At 45.7% G+C, this 20,020-nt stretch overlaps 1 protein-coding gene across 1 annotated transcript in view; it reads left to right on the top strand.

Moving 5' to 3' along the window:
- The window catches only part of LOC137380552 (collagen alpha-6(VI) chain-like), a 174,268-nt gene extending 154,522 nt beyond the window's left edge, over window positions 1-19,746 (top strand). The window contains exons 34-36 of the mRNA XM_068052548.1: window positions 13,992-14,088; window positions 14,171-14,223; window positions 17,528-19,746. Of these exons, the coding sequence (XP_067908649.1) occupies window positions 13,992-14,088; window positions 14,171-14,223; window positions 17,528-17,703 (326 nt within the window). The 3' untranslated portion in view covers window positions 17,704-19,746. The remainder of the gene's footprint in view (window positions 1-13,991; window positions 14,089-14,170; window positions 14,224-17,527) is intronic.
- The last annotated feature ends 274 nt before the right edge of the window (window positions 19,747-20,020 follow it).

The following is a 20,020-nucleotide window of genomic DNA, read 5'->3' as shown; positions in this document are numbered from 1 at the left end:
AGATTAATGTCCCAGCCAAACCTCTTAAACTCGTGCGGATGAACATGCACTAAGCAACAGGAAGAACCATCCGCAACCCCTCCCCCCCAATTCCCTACCTCCCCTGGCCTCTTTTCCCCCCCCGCCACTCCCACACCAGTGTTATTTAAGGGGATAATCAACTACTTACAGGATAGTTCCTGTTGATTTCTTCTGGCTGATGCTATGATTCTACATTTATTTGATGCTTTTTCCATAGTTGTTTCAAGTTGCAAAGGTCTACAGAGAGTGGTGTGGTAAATGCTGAAGGACTTTATCCTGATATGAGACTTCTGCAGAAACTAATTGTTGCCAAACATGGGTGCACCAGTAGGCCTTTCTCTTAGAATTGGGCATAAATGTGAGAATAAATAGCAGCCACGCAGAACAGGACAGGCAGCTGGGAGAGGCTGAAGGAGAAAGGGAGGAGGAAGAACAAGAGGTAGGGCAGGAAGAGGAAGGGAGGCAACAATCTAGCTCACCCCTTTCTGCCTGGGCTGCACATGATGTTATGACCAACCGCTCCAGTCAAAGCCCCCAATCAAAATATACGATTCTGATTGTAGTGGGAGAAATGCACTGTTAATTCAATCCTGCCCCTCCAAAGATCGCCTAACATATCATTTTAAACTTTCCAAATTAAAGAAAGACCCAGCCAAATTGTACCATTTATTAATACTAAAAGCAAAACACTGCAGATGCTGTAAATCTGAAATAAAAACAAGAAATGCTGGAAATACTCAGCAGATCTGGCAGCATCTGTGGAGAGAGAAGCAGAGTTAACGTTTCAGGTCAGTGATATGTACCATTTATTAACCCCCTGAATGAGGCTAACCAAACCAGGTGTCTTTAAATCAACAAATTAACTGCTTAATTGGAAAAACTAAGTTCTTAAACACTACTAAGATATAAACAACATTTAAGATAGAAAAATTAGAGTCCTTGCAAATTTACGCTCTTGCCAGAGGTGAAAAAGTCCAAGGTAAAGTGTGGCTACCCAACCCGAACCCGACCAGATCTGACCAGACCCGACAACATGTGTTGGGTTCGGGTCGGGTCGGGTCTCTTTTCCGGGTCCAGCATTCGGGCTCGGGTCGGGTTGGCTGGATGTGGATAGTGCTGCCTTGCTCTGGGAAGTAATCTTCAAATGAACATTCAGGACGTCAAGGCGGGAAACGTGCAGTCCAGACTCCGTACTCTGCAGTAAAGTCTTGCTACCCGACCAAACCCGACTACATGTGTCGGGTTCGGGTCGGGTCGGGCATTTTAAAAAATTAAAGGACTCGGGCCTGGGTCAGGTTTGGGTTGGCTGTTGTCGGGTCAGCCACAGTTGGGTTTTAATTTTATACCCGAGCTAGGCTTTAGTCCAAGGTTGCTTGAAGTCTTCACAGCTGTCCAATGAGGAAATAAAGGTTCTTCAACAGTAGAACAGTCTGGAGTCTAGTTCCAGCAATGAATTTCAACAATTAACAACTTGCAAACACTTTCAATCGAATCAGTCTGACTTTTGAGTTTTTGAGGGACAAAAGCTTGTCACAGTCTAACTTCCTTTCCTTCAGTTTAAGTTATGAGATCTCTGTTTTGGCTTGACTTTTTTAGAATTTTGAGAGATAATAAATAAATAGACTAAATTCTCTTCCTTCAGTTTAAATGGTCTGTGTCTCCTTTCAGGTGCTAACACACAGCTGTCGCTTTATTTTCTCCTGTTAGAACAGACTGTTTGCACTATAAGCCAATTCAAAATTAAATTGTAACAAATGTATCTCTCGATACTCAGTCCAAGTGGCTGTATGCAAGGTAACGAGAATGCACCCTTTGAATCGTAGTCTCCAAATGACTGTATCCAAGGCAATGAGAATGCATCATCTTAGTAACTCCTGAGGCCTGCTTGTTCTTAAAGCAGTACTGATCCTTTGCTGTCTTAAAGACACACACCATATATTTCTCGGAGAGAAAAAAAGAGACAGGATCATGACAATGAAGAATTACTTTGAGTGAGTACCAGTAACCACAACCCAATTCCCCATTTACCAATAGTCGCACACTCCTCAACCTTCTCTCTCTCACTGGCCATCACATCGTCATCTCGGCCGCAATGCAAAACTAAAAGCCACCAAAAAGTAAACATTCCAAACCAAGTTTATAAATGATATCCTACTATATTGCATACAAATGCAAATCAATTACCTTTGTGCATTTCCTTAGTTCCTGACTTCCATCAGTCTTGCCTTTCCTAGTGCTTCTTTGCGGTGCTACCCCAGTGGCTGCAGTTTGGGTGGTGGAAAGCTTCTGACTTTCAGTGGAGGAGACTGCAATGGCCTTGGAGGGCAACCACAAGCAGCTGTGGGCCTCGAAGGCTCGGCTTCAGACTGCACCATCTTGGCCTGGGCAGCAGCAGTCTGGACTGGCTGGTTGACAGGCAATAGTAAGGGCATTGGAGGAGTGGCGGTGGTGAGAGGACGAATGCTGTCACCCTGAGAGAGGACAGCAAGTTCGGGCATCACAGAGCCATTCGCCAAGAGTGCTGTCTCAACAGTCCTAGTAATCTGCTGGAGGACATATTGCTGGACTGCTGTGAAAACCGGCAAGTCCCTTTGGACACTTATATCTGCAGCTGTGATCCAAGCATGATGAGCAAGCTAGCCCTACGTGACTTTAGTCTTAGCTTCCACTGCAGCACTCAGGCTTGGCTATCAGATTCTGCATCATGGTTGGGTCCACAAGTGTGCTAATGGAATTGGTCATCATTTCCACGCTAAAAAGAATGGGCTCTGCACAAAGTCCTGTACAAAGTTAATGCCAAACAATGCCATGATTCTTGATATTGTTTGCATGCTTTCTGGAACACTTCTTTCTGGCAGGCTTCTCATGCTTCAAGCGTTTCATACCCATCAACCATCCTCAGCAGCCTACCTTATCTAATTCTTCATCTGAACCCTCCAGTGAGCTGGCACCTACAATGTCATTATGCTCCCAGTAAGCTTGCTCTCGTACTCTATTTTCCCCTTCTCAATCAATCTCTTGGTCCTCCTTTGCTGAATTCTAAACTGCTCCCAATCCTCAGGTCTGTTGTTTTTTTCTGGTGAATTTATATGCCTCTTCCTTGGATCTAATACTATCTCTAATTTCCCTTGTAAGCCATGGTTTAGCTACCTTTCCCATTTTACTTTTGTGCCAGACAGGATTAAACAATTGTTGCAGTTCATCCATGCACTCTTTGAATGTTTGCCATTGCCTTTCCACCGTCATCTCTTTAAGTAATGTTTCCCAATCCATCATAGCCAACTCGCGCCTCATACCTTCATAGTTTCTTTTACTAAGATTCAGGACCCTAGTCTCAGAATCAACTATGTCACTCTCCATCTTGATGAAGAATTCTATCATATTATGGTTGCTCATCCTCAAGGGGTCTTGCACAACGAGATTGTCAGTTATTCCTCTCTCATTACACAATACCCAGTCTAGGATGGCCTGTTCTCTAGTTGGTTCCTCAACGTATTGGTCCAGAAAACCATCCCGTATACACTCCAAGAATTCCTCCTCTACAGTATTATGACTAATTTGATTTGCCCAATCTATATGCAGATTAAACTCACCCATAATTACAGATGTTCCTTTATTGCATGCGTCTCTAATTTCCTGTTTAATGCCATTCTGAACATCGCCACTACAGTTTGGGGGCCTTTATATACAACCCCCACTGATGTTTTTTGCCCCTTAGTGTTTCTCTGCTCTACCCATACAGATTCCACAGCATCAGAGCTAATATCTTTCCTCACTATTGCGTTAATTTCCTCTTTAACCAGCAATGCAACTCCACCGCCTTTTGCTTTTTTTCTGTCTTTCCTAAATCCTGAATACCCCTGGATGTTCATTTCCCATCCCTGGTCACCTTGCGGCCATGTCTCTGTAATCCCGACTATATATTACCCATTTACATCTCTCCACCACCTCTGTTGACCCCTTTATTACCTCTGATTTGTCACGCTGCTGTCTAACATCCACTATTAGCTAAGCAGAAATTTTCTCTAATTATATGTTGGGAAGACCAAAACTATTGTCTTCAGCCCCTGCCGTGAAATCCGCGAACAAGCCACTGACACCACCCCTCTCCCTGAACTCTGCCTGATTCTGAACGATACTGTTTGCGATATTGGCATCCTATTTGATACTGAGCTGAGCTTCTAAACGCATCTTCTCCATCACCAATTTTGCCTACTTCTATCTCTGTAAAATTGCCCATGCCCGTTTCTGCCTCAGATTATCTTCCTCTGAAACTCTCATCCACGCCTTTGTTACCTCTATTCTTGACTATTCCAATGATTTCTTGACCGACTGCTCACCTTGCATGCTCCATAAACTTGAGCTAATCCAAAACTCTGCTGCCCATTTCCAAACGCGCATTAAGTTCCGTTCACCCATCACCCTGCGTTCGCTGACCTACATTGGCTCCCGATCGGGCAACACCTCAATTTAAAAATCCTCATGTTTGTGTTGATATCCACCCATTGCCTCACTCCTCCCTGTCTCTGTAATTTCCTACAGCCCTGTGAGATCTCTGCATTCCTCCAATTCCGGCCTTTTGTCCATCCCCAAATTTCATTGTTCCCCTATTTGCAGCTGTGCCCTAAGTACTGGAAATCCATCTCTCTACCTCTCTATCCTCCTTTAAGAAACTCCTTAAAACCTACTCATTGACCAAGCTTTGATCACCTGTCCTAAAATCTCCTCATGTGGCTCAGTGTCAAATGTTGTTCACTAAGCACCTTGGGACATTTTACTATGTTAAAAGTGCTTTATAAATGCAATTTGTTGCTGGTATTATACATTAGCACTATGGGGCCTCGTGTCTCAATGACTCTTTTTTAATCATGGGATGTGGGCATCATTGGCAAGATCAGCACTATCATCCATCCCTAATTGCCCCTGAGAAGGTGGTAGTGAACCGCTGCCTTGAACCGCTGTAGTCCATGTGTTGTAGGCACACCCACAGAGCTGTTAGGGAGCTCCAGGATTTTGACCCACCGACAGTGAGCGCACAGCAATATATTTCCAAGTCAACATGGTGTATGACTTGGAGGGGAACTTGCAGATGGTGGCGCCTTCAGCCCTTGTTTGTCTACATGGTGGAGATTACGATTTTAGAAGGTGCTATCAAAGGACCCCTGGCGAGTTGTTGCAGTGCATCTTGCAGATGGCACACACTGTTGCCACTGTGCGTCAGTGGTGGAGGGAGTGAATATTTACAGTGGTGGACAGGGTGTCAATCAAGTGGGCTACTTTCTCCTTGGTGAAGTTGTAGTATTAGCATGTTTCTCCAGGCCATTTTACTGCAAACTAGCAGAACAATTATTTTATAAGGACATATATTTTTGAGCATAATTAAACTAATACATAACTTAAATATTTCACTGAATGTTTTTAAACTGCTATAATTTCAGAGCAGTTTCCAGCTGTAGCATTAGTGGATAGGCTGGTCGCATTATGTCTTCAAACTAGGATTACATGTTACAAGACTTCAATGGTAAAGCCCACTAAGCTAGTCATTATATTGCTTTTTATCCTCTCAATGATGGGAAGCAATATTTTGTTATCTCACCATGTTTTGCCCTCAGGAAAGGCTTTTAACGTATTGCTTTATTTTACTTTTTTTTTCCCATGTCTAATCCCATGCATGGGAATCTTTCAATTCATCTTGTTGCCAGTACCCTACTCCTACACCTCCCTATAACAAATGGTAGAGCTTAGTCTTTTTAAATCTTTACAATTAATAATTTTTTTACTCCCTCAAGATGGAAAGTAAATGGTCTCTGTACACCCACAAATTAAAGAGTTCATTATGGAAGTGTTCTAGCAGAAATCCTGCCAGCTGAAAACAATCCTAGAGGCTGCAGTCATATACAAGCCAACACTGCCTCCATTTAGTCAGTATTTGGTCTGTTTTTCCAGACCTTGCTAGCAATCGTAACTGTGGTATTGGATCATCAATGTCGACAGCTAGTTAAGTATGCCAGGAAAGTGCCCAGTTCTTTATTTCATCAAAGAATTGGGAAAAGAAAATTTGGCAGGAATTTTATGTTGTGACGGAGGTCCGGCCCACTGACTAAGAAGTTGGGGGCGAGCCTGCCTCCCCCAGGCCTGGAAGCCATGCTGTAATTTTATGTGGCCCTTAATTGGCCTCAGTTGGAAATGCTTTTTAGTCGTTCATAGGATGTGAACATTGCTGGCGATGCCCATTCCTAATTGCCCTTGAGAAACTGAGTGGCTTACTAGGCCATTTCAGAGGGCATTTAAGAGTCAGTCAAATTGCTGTGGGTCTGGAGCCACATGTAGGCCAGACCAGGTAAGGACAGCAGATTTCCTTCCTTAAAGGACATGAGTGAACCAGATGAGTTTTTATAACAATCAACAATGGTTTCGTGGTCACCATTAGACTAGCTTTTTAATTTAACATTTTTATTAATTGAATTCAAATTTCACCACCTGCCCTGGTGGGATTCGAGCTCATGTCACCAGAGCATTAGTCTGTGCCTCTGGATTACTAATCGAGTGACATTACCATAATGTGACCCCCCCCCCCCCCCCCCTTGTGCTCCTCTGAGGCAATTAATTGGTCACTTAAGGGCCTCAATTGGCCTGGGGCGGGCGGGCGAGCCGCTTGCTACCACCCCAGCTGCTGGTAAAATGGCAGCTGGGGTGGGTAGGTGACAGGAATGGCACCCCCCATTTCCCACACAATTTTATTCCACCCCCGCCTACCCCCTGCCTCCCAGCCCGCTCCCAGGGGTGGAGGGATGGCATAAAACTCCGGCCCGTTTCCTACTTTGTATGGACAAGCATTCCTATTATCACTTCATTGGTGAAAAAAGACATTACATTGTACCTAAGGTCTACTTAAGTATTCATGGAACACAGGTTTGTGTTGTGGGAGACCTCTTAAATCATTAATCGGGAAATAGTTTAAAGTAAAATTGAGTTTCTTTTATTAAACTCCAGCCATATGCACATACATGAACAGGAACAATGGAAATTGGGCATGTTAGTAGAGCTCTATCTAGTTCCTTTTGTAAGACACACATCAATGTAGAAAATTGACAAAAGCCGACTAGTAGCTTAAAGAAAGCTAGCACAGTTCCTAGAAAGCTGACAACTCAGTAACAGACCTGATTTCCCTCTTTCAGCTGTCTCGGTTCAAGTTGCCACTCCTCAGCACAGTTCTTGCTGACATTTCCTTTCCCTCCTCCCTTCACAGCGGTATTTTCTTTCCTCACTCCATCACATTGCGTTGGATTTGCTGCAGAAGGCAGGCTCCCGGTGCCTGGCCGAAAAGATGGGGGGATGGGGTGGGGCTGTTGGGAATTACCACCTTTGCATTTTTTCAGAACCCCCGGAGTGATCCTCTGGTCCTTTGGAGTCAAAGTTTAAGGAGACGGGATCCCCGTCCCTTTAAACACTTAATCGGGATGGGAATCCCACCCCAATAGCTGCCGGTCAATCACAGGGCTGGCAGCTCAGCAGTATCGGCAGTGCCACCAGAAGCGGTGGCCACTGCCAGTACTGCAGAGGCCTTGGACCCAGGCCCAGTGGTGGAAACCCAGACAAGAGGTAGGTGAGGCGGGGTCGTCGGGGCCAGTCCGGAAGGCCCTGGTGAGGGCGTGGAGGGCTGGGCATTCGATCCAATGGGTGGAGGGTCCCAGAAGGTTCCCGGGGGTATATTTGTTCCCAGTGGGAGTCCTCCACGGGCCACGAAGAAAGTAGCCCCCTCCCCAAGCCCAAAGGGAGGGCGCCTCAGTTTACAAGGTCCTCCCCGTGCAGTGGCGGCCCCCCCCACTGCTGGTAAAATCCCAGCAGCGGTGGGAAGAGGCCCTTATTTGTCCTCTGGGCAGGAAGGCGTATCGGAACAGGGATTCCCGGCGGCAGGTTCTGTGGCGGCAAATTCTGCCCTGATTCTCGGCCCCCCGCCCCTCCCCACCATACAAAACGGCGTCAGGATGACCACAAAATCCGGCCCATTAATGCTGAAACTTGCCTTGCCGCCCAACCCAGTATACTATTCTGAACTTCTCCACAGTTATTTTTTTTTATTTCCAAAATATACTTTATTCATAAAAATTTGTAAAAATTACATTGCCAAACAGTTTCCAAACAGCACCAAAAAATACAAACATTGCAAGGGAGATCAGTTTCCTTCAATACTGTCATGAGTTTCTTCCCAACCCTTCCGTTTCACAATTGTCATGTCAATTACAGTTTTACATTTACAGCAATTGAGAATATTAACGATACAGTTCGAGGGGTTTCCCATGGATCCAGCCCCTCAGTCCAGCTTGGTGGGGGAACCTTACACTGTGGTCTTTCCCCATTGAGCCTTTGCTGCAGCTGCCCCAAGCTTTAGTGCGACCCTCAGCACGTAGTCCTGGACCTTGGAATGTGCCTGTCTGCAACATTCGGTGGTGGACAACTCTTTGCGCTGGAAGACCAGCACGTTTCGGGCAGACCAAAGGGCGTCTTTCACCGAATTGATAGTCCTCCAGCAGCAGTTGATGTTTGTCTCGGTGTGCGTCCCTGGGAACAGCCCGTAGAGCACAGACTCCTGTGTTACAGAGCTGCTTGGGATGAACCTTGACAAAAACCACTGCATCTCTTTCCACACCTGCTTTGCAAAGGCACATTCCAGGAGGAGGTGTGCGACCGTCTCTTCCCCGCCACAGCCAACGCGGGGGCACTGTGCGGAGGGGCGAGACTTCGGGTGTGCATGAAGGATCTGACGAGGAGGGCCCTTCTCACCACCAGCCAAGCTATGTCTTGGTGCTTGTTTGAAAGTTCTGGTGATGAGGCATTCCGCCAAATGACTTTGACGGTCTGCTCGGGGAACCAACCGACAGGAACCACCATTTCCTTTTCCCGTAGGGCCTTGAGGACATTTTGTGCAGACCACTGCCTGATGGACCGGTGGTCAAAGGTGTTTTCCCGCAGAAAATGCTCCACGAAGGATAGGTGGTACGGCACCGCCCAACTGCATGGAGCGTTCCGTGGCAATGTGACCAGGCCCATCCTTCACAACACCGGGGACAGATAGAACCTCAGCACATAGTGACACTTGGAGTTTGCGTACTGGGGATCTACACACAGCTTGATGCAGCCGCACACGAAGGTGGTCATCAGGATGAGGGCCACGTTGGGTACATTTTTCCCGCCCTTGTCCAGAGATTTGAACATCGTGTCCCTCCGGACCCGGTCCATTTTAGATCCCCAGACGAAGCGGAAAATGGCTCGGGTGACTGCCATGGCGCAGGAGTGGGGTGTGGGCCAGACCTGCGCCACGTAGAGCAACAACGTGAGTGCCTCGCACCTGATGACCAGGTTCTTACCCACAATGGAGAGAGATCGCTGCCCCCACATGCCCAACTTTTGTCGTACCTTGGCTACTCGCTCCTCCCATGTTTTGGTGCACGCCCCGACCCTTCCGAACCATATCCCCAGCACCTTCAGGTAATCTGACCTGACGGTGAAGGGGACAAAGGATCGGTCAGCCCAGTTGCCAAAGAACATGGCCTCGCTCTTGCCGTGGTTAACTTTGGCTCCCGAGGCCAGTTCGAACTGGTCGCAGATGCTCATCAGTCTGCGCACGGACAGCGGATCCGAGCAGAACACGGCGACGTCATCCATGTACAGGGAGGTTTTGACCTGAGTGCTTCTCCACAGTTATTTTTTTTTATTTCCAAAATATACTTTATTCATAAAAATCTGTAAAAATTACATTGACAAACAGTTTCCAAACAGCACCAAAAAATACAAACATTGCAAGGGAGATCAGTTTCCTTTAATACTGTCATGAGTTTCTTCCCAACCCTTCCGTTTCACAATTGTCATGTCAATTACAGTTTTACATTTACAGCAATTGAGAATATTAACGATACAGTTCGAGGGGTTTCCCATGGATCCAGCCCCTCAGTCCAGCTTGGTGGGGGAACCTTACACTGTGGTCTTTCCCCATTGAGCCTTTGCTGCGGCTGCCCCAAGCTTTAGTGCGTCCCTCAGCACGTAGTCCTGGACCTTGGAATGTGCCAGTCTGCAACATTCGGCGGTGGACAACTCTTTGCGCTGGAAGACCAGCAAGTTTCGGGCAGACCAAAGGGCGTCTTTCACCGAATTGATAGTCCTCCAGCAGCAGTAGATGTTTGTCTCGGTGTGCGTCCCTGGGAACAGCCCGTAGAGCACAGACTCCTGTGTTACAGAGCTGCTTGGGATGAACCTTGACAAAAACCACTGCATCTCTTTCCACACCTGCTTTGCAAAGGCACATTCCAGGAGGAGGTGTGCGACCGTCTCTTCCCCACCACAGCCAACGCGGGGGCACTGTGCGGAGGGGGCGAGACTTCGGGTGTGCATGAAGGATCTGACGAGGAGGGCCCTTCTCACCACCAGCCAAGCTACGTCTTGGTGCTTGTTTGAAAGTTCTGGTGATGAGGCATTCCGCCAAATGACTTTGACGGTCTGCTCGGGGAACCATCCGACAGGATCCACCGTTTCCTTTTCCCGTAGGGCCTTGAGGACATTCCGTGCAGACCACTGCCTGATGGACCGGTGGTCAAAGGTGTTTCCCCGCAGAAACTGCTCCACGAAGGATAGGTGGTATGGCACCGCCCAACTGCATGGAGCGTTCCGCGGCAATGTGACCAGGCCCATCCTTCGCAACACCGGGGACAGATAGAACCTCAGCACGTAGTGACACTTGGAGTTTGCGTACTGGGGATCTACACACAGCTTGATGCAGCCACACACGAAGGTGGTCATCAGGATGAGGGCCGCGTTGGGTACATTTTTCCCGCCCTTGTCCAGAGATTTGAACATTGTGTCCCTCCGGACCCGGTCCATTTTAGATCCCCAGACGAAGCGGAAAATGGTTCGGGTGACTGCCACGGCGCAGGTGTGGGGTATGGGCCAGACCTGCGCCACGTAGAGCAACAACGTGAGCGCCTCGCACCTGATGACCAGGTTCTTACCTACAATGGAGAGAGATCGCTGCCCCCACATGCACAACTTTTGTCGTACCTTGGCTACTCGCTCCTCCCATGTTTTGGTGCACGCCCCGACCCTTCCGAACCATATCCCCAGCACCTTCAGGTAATCTGACCTGACGGTGAAGGGGACAAAGGATCGGTCAGCCCAGTTGCCAAAGAACATGGCCTCGCTCTTGCCGTGGTTAACTTTGGCTCCCGAGGCCAGTTCGAACTGGTCGCAGATGCTCATCAGTCTGCGCACAGACAGCGGATCCGAGCAGAAGACGGCGACGTCATCCATGTACAGGGAGGTTTTGACCTGAGTGCCTCCGCTGCCTGGGATTGTCACCCCTCTTATGCTCGCATCCTTCCTAATAGACTCAGCAAAGGGTTCAATACAGCAAACAAACAAGACCGGGGACAGAGGGCAGCCCTGTCTGACTCCAGATTTGATCGGGAAACTTTCCGATTCCCACCCGTTGATTGAGACTGCGCTACTAATGTTTGTGTCGAGCAGTTGGATCCAATTGCAGATTCCCTCCCCAAACCCCATTTTGGAAAGCACGTCCATCATGTAGGTGTGCGATATCCTGTCAAAAGCCTTCTCCTGGTCCAGGCTGATGAGGCAGGTGTCCACCCTCCTGTCCCGTACGTAGGCGATCGTATCCCTGAGTAGCGCGAGACTATCAGAGATCTTCCTGCCGGGTACAGTACAGGTCTGATCGGGGTGAATCACCAACTCCAGAGCAGACTTGACTCGACTGGCTATGACTTTGGACAGAATCTTGTAATCAACATTAAGCAGTGAGATGGGCCGCCAATTTCTGATTTCTGCCCTCTCCCCCTTCTGCTTGTAAATGAGGGTGATGATGCCTTTTCTCATGGATTCTGACATGCTGCCGGCCAGGAGCATACTCTCGTATACTTCCAGCAGGTCCGGGCCGACCCAGTCCCACAGGGCCGAGTACAACTCGACCGGTAAGCCGTCGCTCCCGGGAGTTTTACTCGTCTCGAAAGACTGGACGGCCTTTGTCAGCTCGTCCAGAGTTAGCAGCTTGTCCAGTCCCTCCCTCCTGCTGTCATCTAAGAGCTCTGTGATAGATGACAGGAAGGACTGGGAGGCTCTGCTGTCTGTGGGCTTCGCGTCATACAGCCCAGCATAAAAGGATTTGCTGATCCTTTGTATGTCGGACTGCGAAGACGTTACCGAGCCATCTTCTTCCTTCAGGCTGCTGATAACAGAGCTCTCTCTGTGTACTTTTTGGAAGAAGTAACGCGAGCACGTCTCATCCTGCTCGATGGAGCGGACTCTGGACCGGAAGATGATCTTGGAGGCCTCCTTGGCAAAGAGCGAGGCCTGCTGGCTCTTCACCTCTTGGAGGTCCTCCTTGACCTCGACCCCCATTGACTGCAACCGGAGTAGATTTTGCATAATTTTCTGGAGTCGGGACAGTTCCCTTTGTCTAAGCACCAGTCCCACTTTCTGCCTGTATTCTTTACCTCTTCATTTGCATCCAGTTCCTTGAGTTCCTCCCCACTTCATTGTCATGCTTTTCCTCCTTAATTGCCGTTCTTTTCCCTCCCTTCCCATTCTCATTCATTGCCATCCATTTATCCATCTCCCCCTTCATTATCCCTTAATGACATCAATTTTCCCTCTCCCATCTATTTCCCACCTCCCCTTCCCACTTCATTGCCATCCATTCTTCACCCTTCCATCTTATTTCCACTTCTAGCTGAGCACTACTGCTAGGAATGGAAATGATTATTGCATACTGTAGGTAGGAATTCCTTTTCTTGTGAGAATTTCTCGTCACTATATTTAGTAACTAAAGACATTTTCCTTAGTGGGAATATTCTCTTTGGAGTGGCGTTGAGGAGAAAGGGGCTTGGCTTGTACTAGTTTTTGCTGAATTGGACACCAAAATATGATTGCTAATATGAAACATAAATAATTGGCAATTATGTTGTTTCAAGATCTGGAAATGATTTAAGTGAAAGCAGGGACACTTGAATCTATCTGAAATCCCTGTGGGAACAATCTGAATTTCTGCATGACAGCTTTAAGGAAGTTGTCTTCCTGACCATAATGTACCCAGGCGTCACCCGGGAGAAGCCAGATGCAAGGTCCACCCTTACTCTTTTGGTCTTTTTCCAACATTTAGCACTTTAGAGTAGTTCTCTTGAGACCTCCCCGGCAATGCCTCATTGCTCAATGAAGCCTTATTTTCATCTCTGCTTTCCTGTGTGTACTCTGTCTCTGAAGGTTATGTCTGTGATCTGGACAAGAATTCTTATACAAAGCAGTAGGCCCATTCATGAACATAATCTAAAGAATGCCTTCAACATTAACTGCTCACATTTTATATTTCCAGTATTCAGAGGTACAGGCAGTCTAGGCTCTTATATTCTTTAAAATGAAGAAATGACACAAGTATCAATAAGAACTACAACTAAACAAAGCATCAAAAGTAGGCTTTTTGCCATGGATCATCATTCCACAACTTCACATAATATTATAAGTTTGTCCTAACCATTGTAATAGATGGAAGATTTGGCTGCAGAAATTTGCAACCATCAGTGCACTCTTCTTTAACAGCCTTCTAAACATTATTCCAATGTTAAGGATGACCAATGAATCAAGGAATGACTAAAAAGAGACTTTGTGCCGCCTTGGAAAATTATTCCCTTTATGCTACTCGCCAGTTAAGCTCTTCACTAAAGCACTTGTTTTTGTTTGCGTTATTTGACTAGTTTTACTTGTAGCTTGGTGGCTCGTCTGTGCTGATGGAGGATTGTAGGGAGTGATTGAGGGAGCTGAGATATAGTAGGTGAATTATATACTGATCTAAATTGAAAAACTCCTTTATGAAAATTACACATAATTGCAATCTTGTTACATTTTATATTTGGTGTGGGTGCCTTGCTGTCATTTTGAAAAAGGCTAAAATCTTTTATTTATTTTTATAGCTGGGATCAACAACTATCCACCTCCATCTCTAAAGAAGAAATGCAAAGGAATAAATTCTCAAAACACAAAAGAAACCAAAACATTTCCTGACATCGCGTATGTTTTGTAGACATCTACTATCAAATTTTGAACATAGAGCGTTTCCTTCAGCAATTAATGTATAACTTCTTCATTACAGCATGAATATTATAGAAGATTTTGAAGAACAGAACGATGACACCAATATTTATGGTAGGTACAGACATAAATATTTCTATGAGGAAGATTTTTATCTGGGAGCAGATTTCAGGAGGGTGTGGGGTGATGGCACCAATTTGAAGCTCAGGCTGTTTGACCTCCCAGGCCTATTTACATCCCAGTGGCCAGCTGCCCACCTGAAGTGGGCACAAAAATATAGATGGCCAGCTGCCAGCAAGTAAAAATCAATCCATCTGAAGTTCACCTGTCACAATATAGTAAGTGCCCAGGGGGTGGTGCAGTGGGGCGGGGGTTTGCTGGGGCAGTGTCTGCCCAGGCCTTCTGCATGGGAAGAAAGGAGGGATCCCATGGCAGTAGAGGACCAGACTTTACTTTTGGAGCCTGGAGGAGCAATCCTGCTCTTCCTAGTCCCACAGAGATCTGCATTCTTTCCTGACACGTTTTCTCGATTAAAATATCATCAGGAACCTCAAAGAACAGTACAGCACAGGAACAGGCCATTCGGCCCTCCAAGCCTGCGCCGATCTTGATGCCTGCCGAAACTAACACCTTCTGCACTTCCGGGGCCCATATCCCTCTATTCCCTTCCTATTCAATTTGCATGTATTAATGAGGCTCCTGACTGAGTCAGGCGAAGGCCTCACTTCCTTTAAAAAAAAAAAGCCTGGTAAAATCAGTGGCTGGTTTGAATGGAGCTGAAATAGGGCAGAAAGTTTGTGGAGGCAACTTTATCTTCGGGAGTGTCCCATTCAGAGTGGGTTAAAATTGCTCCTTATGTGTTTTGTGAGAGTATTAAATAATTGGCTGGATTTTGTAATCCTGCCGCTGGGAACGGCAGCGGGCATGAAACATAGCAGTCACACCCCCCCCCCCCCCCCCCCCCCATGGGACCTGCGCTGCTGCGATTACATAGAGGGAAGCCACATAACATATTGACGATGGCCCCCACCCCCCTTCCACGGCGTCACCTGATGCAGGAGCAGGTTCTGGCACCATTTTAAAAGGCTGCCAGCCTTACACACAGTACAACATAATGTGGAGTTTAGTTATACACTAAACCATGCAGTGTTGCCTCCTTCCCCTACTTCCCCATATAAATCACGCAAGTTGACTCCTTCCCCACCTCAGTGACGCCAGCTTCTCCTGGACTGGAAAGTGAAGGCACTTGACTATCGCGCAATGTGCACAAGATTGCGAACTGAAGGTAGGATCATGATAAATTAAATTTAAATTTATGCAGAGAGCTATTTTAAATATTTAACGTCGGAGCCCATCGCAGAGCGGCAGAGATGCTTCCACGGTGCCTCGCAGCCGCTGGGAAGGTCGGAACTGGCAATCCCGGCATCGGGCTCTATGGCGGCCACTGCCGCACCAATTCTCCAGCCAACCCCACCATGGAACCCGACATCAGGCTGAAAACAAAATCCAGCCCGATTTGTGACAGTTATACAAAATGTATGAATGTTACTAATTTCCCTATCATGCAAAAGTAAGGGTCAAATGGCCTCCCTTGTGTTGGGCCTCCCTGCCCCTTCCCCCGATGGCCTCCCTTGTGTTGGGCCTCCCTGCCCCTTCCCCCGATTTCCTCCTAGCCCAGGCCGCACAATTTTCTGTTCCCACCTGCCAGCCACTGCATTTACACTGACTTTCGGCTGGGGGTTTGATCTGAAAGTTTAAAATTTTCCAGGAGTTAAAATGGTCCGGTCCTCACGTCTGTGTTTCCTGCTTGTGCTGGTTCCCCATGCCACACTTGTGCCCTGAGTTAAAATCAGAGCTTTGTTGTTTATATGCTATTCCTTGTTTGTCTTCATATTTGTGGCCACATTGGGAAAAATACCAATGATCAGGAAAATAAAGGGAAAAATCCAGGAAAAGTATGTTCACAATGTGGTAATTTTTAAGTGAGCTTCTTGTTGCTCATTTGGCAAGAAGAAGCTCACCAGTGTCAAAGAACATAATGAGGAGGAACTGCAGCAGGATTGCTGTTGCAGCATCTGAAGAGCCCTGAAAAGGGAGAAAACTCCCAGCTTTATGGGCCTTGGCTGAGACTGAGACCTATAAATATATACTTCTTTGGCCTCCTTATCTCGAGAGACAATGGATAAGCGCCTGGAGGTGGTCAGTGGTTTGTGAAGCAGCGCCTGGAGTGGCTATAAAGGCCAATTCTAGAGTGACAGGCTCTTCCACAGGTGCTGCAGAGAAATTTGTTTGTCGGGGCTGTTACACAGTTGGCACTCCCCTTGCGTCTCTGTCTTTTTTCCTGCCAACTACTAAGTCTCTTCGACTCGCCACACTTTAGCCCCGTCTTTATGGCTGCCCGCCAGCTCTGGCGAACGCTGGCAACTGACTCCCACGACTTGTGATCAATGTCACAGGATTTCATGTCGCGTTTGCAGACGTCTTTAAAGCGGAGACATGGACGGCCGGTGGGTCTGATACCAGTGGTGAGCTCGCTGTACAATGTGTCTTTGGGGATCCTGCCATCTTCCATGCGGCTCACATGGCCAAGCCATCTCAAGCGCCGCTGACTCAGTAGTGTGTATAAGCTGGGGATGTTGGCTGCCTCGAGGACTTCTGTGTTGGAGATACGGTCCTGCCACCTGATGCCAAATATTCTCCGGAGGCAGCGAAGATGGAATGAATTGAGACGTCGCTCTTGGCTGACATACGTTGCTGAATTGGAGGGAGAAGGGGCCTGTATTGAAAGAGGGACAACCCGTCAGGAAAATTCACTGGAAAGTTCGTTCTTGCTCCTGTTGACATTTACATGCAGTGGGCAGGAAAGAAGGGACCGGCAGTGCCTAGGAAATGAATAAGGTGGGGAAGTGTTGGTAGGTTGTGCCAAATGCTGTTTGTCTCCTTTTTGTGCTGCTGTATCCTACCCAATTTTGGGCAAGATCACAGAGGAAGATCCAGCTCAAAAATTCATTCAGTCCTTATTAAAGAGGATAAGATATGAAGTTTCCTAAATGAAAACTTTTACATGCACATTCCGCTCCATGGCCCATATCTTCAATCAAAACATTCCGCTCATTTAATCTAATTCAATCAAAAAGATTGACTCAATTAACATACATATTTATCAAGTCTGTTTCATTCCTTTCTGGCCAATATTTATCCCTCAATCAACATCACAAAAACAGATTATCCGGTCATAGGCACATTGCTGTTTGTGGGAGCTTGCTGTGCACAAATTAGCTGCTGCGTTTCCTACATTACAACAGTGACTACACTTCAAATGTACTTCATTGGCTGTAAAGCACTTTGGGACATCAGGTGGTCATGAAAGGCACTATATCTTTCTTTGTCTTTCTTTGTTTCTTTCTTTCCATTCTAGGTTGGTGTACGCTGAATCTCAATGAAGGGGACTGTTACAACTACAGCTTAAAATGGTTCTTTGATAAAACATTACGAGTCTGCAAAAGGTTCTGGTACGGTGGCTGTGGAGGAAACAAGAATAATTTTGATACCCGCGAGGAATGTGAAGCCTTATGTCTAAAATCTGCCTTCTAAATGTGTTGGTGCTGTTGATTTCAGATAAACACATACTTGACACAAACATAAAATTTTAATGTACCACACCACTTCCTATTTACGTATAGAATACCTCATTTATACTGATACATCATGCTTATGCAACTTAACATTCTTTTTTGAATAATAATTAGAAAATAGAACTATCCCATTTACACTGTCCCACAACACAGGACAGCTCCACAATGGATAAGTGTAATTTTTTTTCTGTGGATTTTTTTTCTAAAAGGAACTAGAGCAGAAAGGTGGCAACAATACATGCCAGAAATAATGGCAAAATGACAAATGGATTCCAAGGTTTTTTAAAGTCACCAATTTGCAAACAACTAAAATCAAATTAAAACATGAGAGCAGTGAGAAGGAAGCTTCCCAAGGTTTTCCCACTCTGGATTATTTGTATGGCCTTGAGGAATTCTGAGGACAGACTAGGCTGTGTGCTTAAGTGCTGGAGGAAGTGTCAGCACAGCAGCAGGGCTGCTGAGATTAGACCTTCCAGCTGCTGCCGGAGAACATCAATCGAAGATCCTGAATGCTTTCCATTTTCCAGGAGAGGTGAAGGATGATAGAAAACAATTCTCCACTTGCATGTGAATTTGTTCAGCCTGTTCCAAGAACCCTTTGGGCTCTGTGGTCTTACTGCCAGCTTTTGACAGGTGGCCAAGCAAAAACAGCAGAAGAATGAGGCATGGCACCAAGGAAAGTCTGTTTATATTTCATTCAAATATTGATGCAGAGCCTGTAGGTATAACATAGGCAGGCCGAATGGCATTGCATGGGGAAGGGCCAGGAAATCTCAAGGCAGCTGAGTGGAAGTAGAAATCCAAGAGGCCTTCACCCCATTATTTTCTGTCCTGCACTAAGGAGTGCTGATTCCCCATGAGCTGGATAAAGGAAAATTGATCCTATTCTCTACTCATCAAGGAGTACTATAAATACAAAAAGAATTAGAATATATGATAATGTGGCAAACAGATGGGCTGCTTTATCTTCTGATTTTATTGAATGAATGAAAAATAATTGGTTTTACACAACTGGCTACTTTGCATGAGGGAAGCTCCAGACTGATGTCTGAATGAAGCCTATACTGGAAGGATAATGCCACTGGTTACAATTTGGTACGGCTCATACTGAGGAATTGATATTTAAATGGTGCATGTAATGTATTGCAGTGAAAATGCTAATTGCATGAAAATCCCGATCCAAATTAAAATGCTCCATGTTTTGGTGGTCATTGCAATCCATTGTCATTTCAATCTGCTGCCATATTTATGTTTGAGACCAAAATCTTCTAGAAGTTTAATTTCCTTTTGTGTAAATTTTTGTTTCTATTTACTTATTGGTTTTACTGTACTGAAATGCTTAATTTAATATTAAATGGGTAGTGGTGCAAACATTTCCAAAGTGACTTTTTGTATGTCATTTACAGAGATTCTCTTCAAAGCATAGTCCTACTTCAATAGGAAATGTACTGCTGAACGAATTATGCATTTACCAGAATTCAATCCAATATGGATATAAAAAATACAAATAAAGGGAATTTTGAAGAGGTCTTTTCTGAGTGGAATCAGTACTCAGGATGCTTAAAGGACAGGTGTGGGGTTCCAGTTCAACGAAACAGGATTTACTAATAGTGTTTGGTGTAGTAACATTCCCCATTTACATTTACTTCTCTATTTCCCACAAGACCATTCACTTATAATGCCTGCAAAGTGCAACAAAATGTTTGTATGCTACACCAGTATCGTGTAATTGTTACCATCCACTTCATTTTTTATATTGCTTTACAGCTGTAGTCAAATCAATGACACATCAAAAATGAATGTTGTCAGTGTGAGAGTTGAAGTTAATTATGTTTTTAATGTATTCCAAGTATATTTATTCTAAGGGAAACATTATTGTTCTTTTCTCAGGGTAAGTAAGGTAGTTATTTGTATGTTACCTTGTCTCTCTAAAGCTCCAGTCAATGATGCATGTGATACTACTGGACTCAAAAGAGTATGATGACTTCAGTGCAATTTAATGATGTGAAAACTACAATTGTTTGATATAATAATATTTACTAGTCTTTTAATATAAAGTGCATTTATAAACTCAATTCTGGTTTTGTTTGTATGAAAAATGACTTGTAGCTCATATTTGTAGGTCCATACATTAGGCTGTCAATTAACAACTGAACTAGAATTTGCATGGTCAGTGAGAGGGCACCTAATTTAAATGGGTCTGGGTCAGGTGGCTGCAAGTGCCACTTCAGGATGAAAACTCTAGCATCCATGGAGGAGAGGCATTTTTGTAAAAA

This window comes from Heterodontus francisci, chromosome 2 (genome assembly GCF_036365525.1).
Source record: "Heterodontus francisci isolate sHetFra1 chromosome 2, sHetFra1.hap1, whole genome shotgun sequence".
Classification (NCBI taxonomy): Eukaryota; Metazoa; Chordata; class Chondrichthyes; order Heterodontiformes; family Heterodontidae; genus Heterodontus; species Heterodontus francisci.
This window is presented reverse-complemented; position numbering and strand designations above follow the sequence as displayed.